The sequence below is a fragment of the Thalassophryne amazonica genome, chromosome 22, assembly GCF_902500255.1.
Source record: "Thalassophryne amazonica chromosome 22, fThaAma1.1, whole genome shotgun sequence".
Taxonomy (NCBI): Eukaryota; Metazoa; Chordata; class Actinopteri; order Batrachoidiformes; family Batrachoididae; genus Thalassophryne; species Thalassophryne amazonica.
The window spans coordinates 5,989,942-5,997,052 of record NC_047124.1 but is presented as its reverse complement, the minus strand read 5'-3'; the positions used below and the strand labels follow the sequence as shown (position 1 = coordinate 5,997,052).

General features: G+C 40.1%; 1 protein-coding gene across 2 annotated transcripts in view; it reads right to left on the bottom strand.

Moving 5' to 3' along the window:
• Positions 1-2,234: 2,234 nt before the first annotated feature.
• Positions 2,235-7,111, bottom strand: part of LOC117503759 (leucine-rich repeat-containing G-protein coupled receptor 5-like) — a 28,699-nt gene continuing 23,822 nt past the window's right edge. For both annotated transcript variants that reach the window (XM_034162991.1, XM_034162990.1), the window contains exon 19: positions 2,235-4,377. In XM_034162991.1, coding sequence (XP_034018882.1) covers positions 3,483-4,377 — 895 coding nt within the window. In that variant the 3' untranslated portion in view covers positions 2,235-3,482. The remainder of the gene's footprint in view (positions 4,378-7,111) is intronic.

Genomic DNA, 7,111 nt, shown 5'->3' with positions numbered 1-7,111 from the left:
CACTGGGGTAAAGATCAAGGTCACTTGGGTGAAAGGTCAGGTTCCTACCAGGCAATGATTTGCCACATTTACTGGGGATTTTCTTATCCACGTTTTAAACAAGGTGTCAACATTCACGTTGATGTTATATTAACTATCTATTGTTTAATTTTATAAATATGAGTCGTCACGATTCTGCATCTCATAACTGTGACAAAACATTTCAAACTCATCAGTTATTTCTGTCATTTCGGTGATTCAATCACATCGTCTCAACGTAAAGCTACCATGGCTGATTGTGTAATTGTTTCAGTTTGTGGGGGCGATGATAATGAAGCTGAATCATGATTCAGTGGTTTGAAATAAAACAGTGAAACGTCAGTGCAGAAAAAATGTTTTTACTTCACTCATTTCTCACACATAAAAAACTTCACATATTTTACAAACATTTACAACACAAAAAGAAGAGTTAAAAAAACAAAACAAGGTTAGTTAGAAATTTAAGTGCCAATTACAGAAAAGTGCAGCAATTAATGTCACACATTCAAACTACAACAAAAACATTTAGAACATTAATAATAATAATATATTGTTTTTAATATTCAGTTTTCTTTATCCGAAGGTGAACAATTATACAGTGTCTTTTAATGGATGTTCACTTATTTAGTTATTAGACTTTTTCTTGTCACAGAAAAATTAATTTAAAGAAAAACAAACATACAAGTGTTTTTCTATTTCTACATTGTCCAGTAGGGGACAGCACACGTGTCAATACGAAATATAAAAGTAGGCGTGGCTTTTTGAAATATTTTAGTGACCTAAACTTCTGAGTTAACGCCCACTTCAGTTTGAAAGGCTGCAGAGTGGGTGGAGACAAAACCGAGACACCACCCACACCTTCTGTAGTTCAAACTGGTTTCTTTGATCTTTTGCTCTTCAGGAACTGTTGATAAATAAAGTAAAAATGCAGTAGCACGTGATTTCAGAAATACAAATAAAAAAATCAGATTTTCATGAGGTTCGAGTTTGTGTGAAGCTTCATGTTTGTGAAAAGTGTTCAAATGATAAGGAATTTACCTAAATGTGATGTCATAAAGTGAAGACAATCGCTTTCATTAACATCGTGTTTTATTTCCTTTCAGTTCAATTTCTTATAATTTGTTCAAGAAACTTTAAAATTTAAAATTTCTCCAACACTCAAATCGAGTCAGTTGTCGGCTTTGAGTTGCCAACGAATGCTCGTGAGGAGGTGTGAATAATTTTCACATTGTATGCTTCTAGCATGATGGTGGCGCGGCGCGTCATTGCTGCTAGCAGCGTCAGAAAACGGGATTGTCACAGCAGCGTTTATTTACAACATCAAAGATTCTTTTTCAGGGAGGAAGAAATGACCACTTCAGATTTTATCGCATAATTTGCTAAGATGATAAATGGGCGTGGCTTAGCAAGCACAGAGAACCTTGCTTCATCACTTCGGGACATGGAAAGTGACAGACACGTTTACAACTTTCTCACATTTTATGGAAGAACGAAAAAAAATGTTATCAGTAAAATAGTCAACAAATTGTTTACGACTGTTGTGCATCAGCAGAACATGTCACACTTGTGCGTGTCTGATTGCACTCCAATGTGTTCAAGAAAGCAGCTAATGCTAACCGTTAGTGTTACCAGTCACACGTTAGTGTTTAGCATGACCACATATGCTAACTGTGGTCATGCTAAACACTAGCATGTTACCTTTATTACAACTGAGCATTTGTTGAATGCAGCATGTCAACATCACAATGTTTGGGTTTGAGTTAATGCTACGATCCACAGCATGATTTCTGGTCCGTCCTGGAAATATTTAATCACTGTGTCATAATTTGACCATTCAGAATGTGGCTACTGAGAATTTCTGGCTATTTACTGCCCCCCTGTGGCTATATGTGGAACATGACACTTAGCTGCCTTTCCTGGTTATTTGAGGCCTCCAGTGGGGAACAAGAATCACATCAGTCAACAAGCTGATATTTAAAAAAATTAAATAAAAATCTGCAATAAAAACTCTATAAAAGCAAAGAAACAAAGTTTTCAGTTGAACCATTTTTAAGATGTTCCAACTGATTAATGTAGAAAGTTTCCATGGTAACGCTGAGCCGCCCTCGAAGCTGTTTCATCTGAATAATCTCAGATGCAAATATATGAAATTTATAAAGAAGAGAAACTGACTTTTTCAGTGATGATGATGTTACTGTATTTTTTTTTCTTCTTTACCCCGTCAGATATGACTTTAACAGTTTCATTATTCAGCTCGTCTTTAATCCTGTTTCTGTCCTGGATTCGGTTTTCAGTTTGGGGATCGAGTCTGTGACAACAATCACACAGACATTGCAGTTTTCACACTTACTCACAAAAACACATCAGCTGTAGACTCACACGGAATGTTCTCAACGTTTTTCTACCATGTTTGTTTGCATCCTCTGAAATTTCAAAATAAAAGTTTATAGCTTCTCTGATCCACTAAGATTTACAAGTCAGAGAACACCACTCTTCTTCTTTTTATCATCTGTATTTTATGATTTGATGACCGTTTTCAGCAAATAAAAATGTTAATTTATTTCTTGCAGCAGCCAGGTGAAAAATGTTCTGCGTTTCAAGGATTCTGCTCTAAAATTAGACAGGTTGCAATACCCACTTTAGCCACGGGGGCAGTATAACCAAAGTGTGGGATTAGCACAAGGAAGCACAAAGAAGAAAAAAATCCTGCAACTACTAAATAAAAATATCACGTAACTCTACAATTATACAAGTCGTATGCCAGTAAAGAGAAGTGTTACGGTGCTAATCTGCCCCCTGCTGGACACACTTATTAATTTTTAAGCAAATATGTGAACAGTGACACTAGTGAGATGTAATGTAGTAACATCAGACTGCGTTTGTACTGTAAAGCAGCGTGTCATGCTAACAATTTGGCAGCGGCTATCGCATTAGCTAGCCACATTGCACAATCCAGTTTGAATAGAGTTTGTTTCAGTGAGTATAACGATTAGCTTCATGCTGACAATAAATAGCCATGCACCAACGCGATGTAGCTTTGAGGCGTCGGGTGAAGATTTATTCATTTAGCTCACTGCTAAATCAGACACGAAGTCATAAATATAAACTAATTGACTCGGAAATAAACAAAACAAATACGAGTCACTAATAAATCAGTTTTGTTTGTTTTTTTTAGAAGAAATACCATAAATAAGATGTAAATCCAAATATACAAATTTTTAACTGAAAGGAGCAAAAAGAGTCGGCTCTGAAAAATTAAAGAAAAAAATTCACTGTGTCACCAAAATTCCAGCCCCACCCATTTTACTAAAGCGATCGGGTAAAATTCATGCTGCTAATTCCTGGGGACCGAGAAACAGACACGGAATCAAACTTCCAATGTCTGCATGGTAAAAGTGCGTTCACATCTGGTTTTACTTTTCCTGCTACATGTGTTGCCATAGAAACGGTCCAGCTGCACCAGTCTAACGATGCGAGTCGACAAACATCACCGAATGCTTCGTCTCACTCGCTGACTTTCCTGTCCCCTCTTCTTCCACATCTTCTTCTTCTTTTGTACTTCTGCCTGCCACCAACACCTGTGTTGAGTCACATGACTGTTTCTCTGCGTCCCCGTCATATGGCGATTCTGTCACATGTGGCTTGGACCGGCTTCTGGCTCCTCCCTGTCCTCGTCTGAGCCGTCCCACAAACACAGCTCCACAGGCGTGTTTGGCCAGCCCCGTCAGCTCATCCCGGGCAAACGGGTTGAATAACAGGTACAGTAACGGGTTGACGCAGGCTGGCAGCGGCGCCACAAGGAGCAGCACCACCTTCGCTGCCTCCGGCCCCGCCACAGGGAGGCGCAGCACCGAGGAGAAGGAAAGGAAGGCAACGGGGAGGTAGAGGAGGCAGTCCGAGAAGAGCAGCCAGGCTACATGTCGTGTCAGCGCTGCCCCCTCCTCAGTGGGGGGTGGAGCCTTGTCGACCCGACAGTAGAGGCGCGTGTAGGCGACAGTCATGAGGAGGAAGCACAACAGGTCCAAGAGCACCAAGGAAACAGTGAACGCCAGCGAGGAGGTGGAGGACGAGGAAGGAAGGGGCAAACAGAGAGATGTAGTACTGTGCCCTGCCACCAGGGGAGGTAGTGTGATTACCAGCCCCAGCAGGAAACACAAACAGCTGGCGAGCCGTGCAGAGAGCAGCTGCGAGGAACGCTCCTCAGCAGCACGTACATCAAATTTGTGGTGATGTGTGGTTCCGTTAAGGCATCGCTCCAGAGCTGCAGTGGTGAGCAGGAAGATGCCCGTCTGCGACGCAAACAAACACAGGAAGCCGCTGAGTGGACATGCAAAGCTGCTCTCCCACCTCGTTCCGTACCTGCAAGACACAGAAAGTCCAACAACCAGTCCAACTCTGGATCACTATGTCCCAGTTTCAAATGTCTTGAACCTGGTCCTAATCCTTTCTCATCGTCCTCACAGTCCCCTGTATCCTCAGTCCACAATGGAATCAGAATCCTCCTGGTTTGCCAGTACCTGGTCCCAGGAACCAGACTGACCCAAGTGCCTATGATAATCAGAGCCCTACAAATCCAGGGTCCCCACAACCTAGAGTCCTCCTCAGAACTTGAATGCCCCAATATCGTCTTCAAAGAAACCAGTCCCCACAACCTGAAGGATCCCGTGTCTCCCTGGATTGGGTTCATACCCAGACAGAGCTTTAATTCATTTGAAAGCTTGTCTCTTAGTCTTGTCCATCCAAATTGGAAGTCCCAAAAACCAGTTTTATTTGTTATTATCTATCATCCACCTGGTCGTTACTGTGAGTTTCTCTGTGAATTTTCAGACCTTTTGTCTGACTTAGTGCTTAGCTCAGATAAGATAATTATAGTGGGCGATTTTAACATCCACACAGATGCTGAGAATGACAGCCTCAACACTGCATTTAATCTATTATTAGACTCTATCGGCTTTGCTCAAAAAGTAAATGAGTCCACCCACCACTTTAATCATATCTTAGATCTTGTTCTGACTTATGGTATGGAAATTGAAGACTTAACAGTATTCCCTGAAAACTCCCTTCTGTCTGATCATTTCTTAATAACATTTACATTTACTCTGATGGACTACCCAGCAGTGGGGAATAAGTTTCATTACACTAGAAGTCTTTCAGAAAGCGCTGTAACTAGGTTTAAGGATATGATTCCTTCTTTATGTTCTCTAATGCCATATACCAACACAGTGCAGAGTAGCTACCTAAACTCTGTAAGGGAGATAGAGTATCTCGTCAATAGTTTTACATCCTCATTGAAGACAACTTTGGATGCTGTAGCTCCTCTGAAAAAGAGAGCTTTAAATCAGAAGTGCCTGACTCCGTGGTATAACTCACAAACTCGCAGCTTAAAGCAGATAACCCGTAAGTTGGAGAGGAAATGGCATCTCACTAATTTAGAAGATCTTCACTTAGCCTGGAAAAAGAGTCTGTTGCTCTATAAAAAAGCCCTCCGTAAAGCTAGGACATCTTTCTACTCATCACTAATTGAAGAAAATAAGAACAACCCCAGGTTTCTTTTCAGCACTGTAGCCAGGCTGACAAAGAGTCAGAGCTCTATTGAGCTGAGTATTCCATTAACTTTAACTAGTAATGACTTCATGACTTTCTTTGCTAACAAAATTTTAACTATTAGAGAAAAAATTACTCATAACCATCCCAAAGACGTATCGTTATCTTTGGCTGCTTTCAGTGATGCCGGTATTTGGTTAGACTCTTTCTCTCCGATTGTTCTGTCTGAGTTATTTTCATTAGTTACTTCATCCAAACCATCAACATGTTTATTAGACCCCATTCCTACCAGGCTGCTCAAGGAAGCCCTACCATTATTTAATGCTTCGATCTTAAATATGATCAATCTATCTTTGTTAGTTGGCTATGTACCACAGGCTTTTAAGGTGGCAGTAATTAAACCATTACTTAAAAAGCCATCACTTGACCCAGCTATCTTAGCTAATTATAGGCCAATCTCCAACCTTCCTTTTCTCTCAAAAATTCTTGAAAGGGTAGTTGTAAAACAGCTAACTGATCATCTGCAGAGGAATGGTCTATTTGAAGAGTTTCAGTCAGGTTTTAGAATTCATCATAGTACAGAAACAGCATTAGTGAAGGTCACAAATGATCTTCTTATGGCCTCGGACAGTGGACTCGTCTCTGTGCTTGTTCTGTTGGACCTCAGTGCTGCTTTTGATACTGTTGACCATAAAATTTTATTACAGAGATTAGAGCATGCCATAGGTATTAAAGGCACTGCGCTGCGGTGGTTTGAATCATATTTGTCTAATAGATTACAATTTGTTCATGTAAATGGGGAATCTTCTTCACAGACTAAAGTTAATTATGGAGTTCCACAAGGTTCTGTGCTAGGACCAATTTTATTCACTTTATACATGCTTCCCTTAGGCAGTATTATTAGACGGTATTGCTTAAATTTTCATTGTTACGCAGATGATACCCAGCTTTATCTATCCATGAAGCCAGAGGACACACACCAATTAGCTAAACTGCAGGATTGTCTTACAGACATAAAGACATGGATGACCTCTAATTTCCTGCTTTTAAACTCAGATAAAACTGAAGTTATTGTACTTGGCCCCACAAATCTTAGAAACATGGTGTCTAACCAGATCCTTACTCTGGATGGCATTACCCTGACCTCTAGTAATACTGTGAGAAATCTTGGAGTCATTTTTGATCAGGATATGTCATTCAAAGCGCATATTAAACAAATATGTAGGACTGCTTTTTTGCATTTACGCAATATCTCTAAAATCAGAAAGGTCTTGTCTCAGAGTGATGCTGAAAAACTAATTCATGCATTTATTTCCTCTAGGCTGGACTATTGTAATTCATTATTATCAGGTTGTCCTAAAAGTTCCCTAAAAAGCCTTCAGTTAATTCAAAATGCTGCAGCTAGAGTACTGACGGGGACTAGAAGGAGAGAGCATATCTCACCCATATTGGCCTCTCTTCATTGGCTTCCTGTTAATTCTAGAATAGAATTTAAAATTCTTCTTTTTACTTATAAGGTTTTGAATAATCAGGTCCCATCTTATCTTAG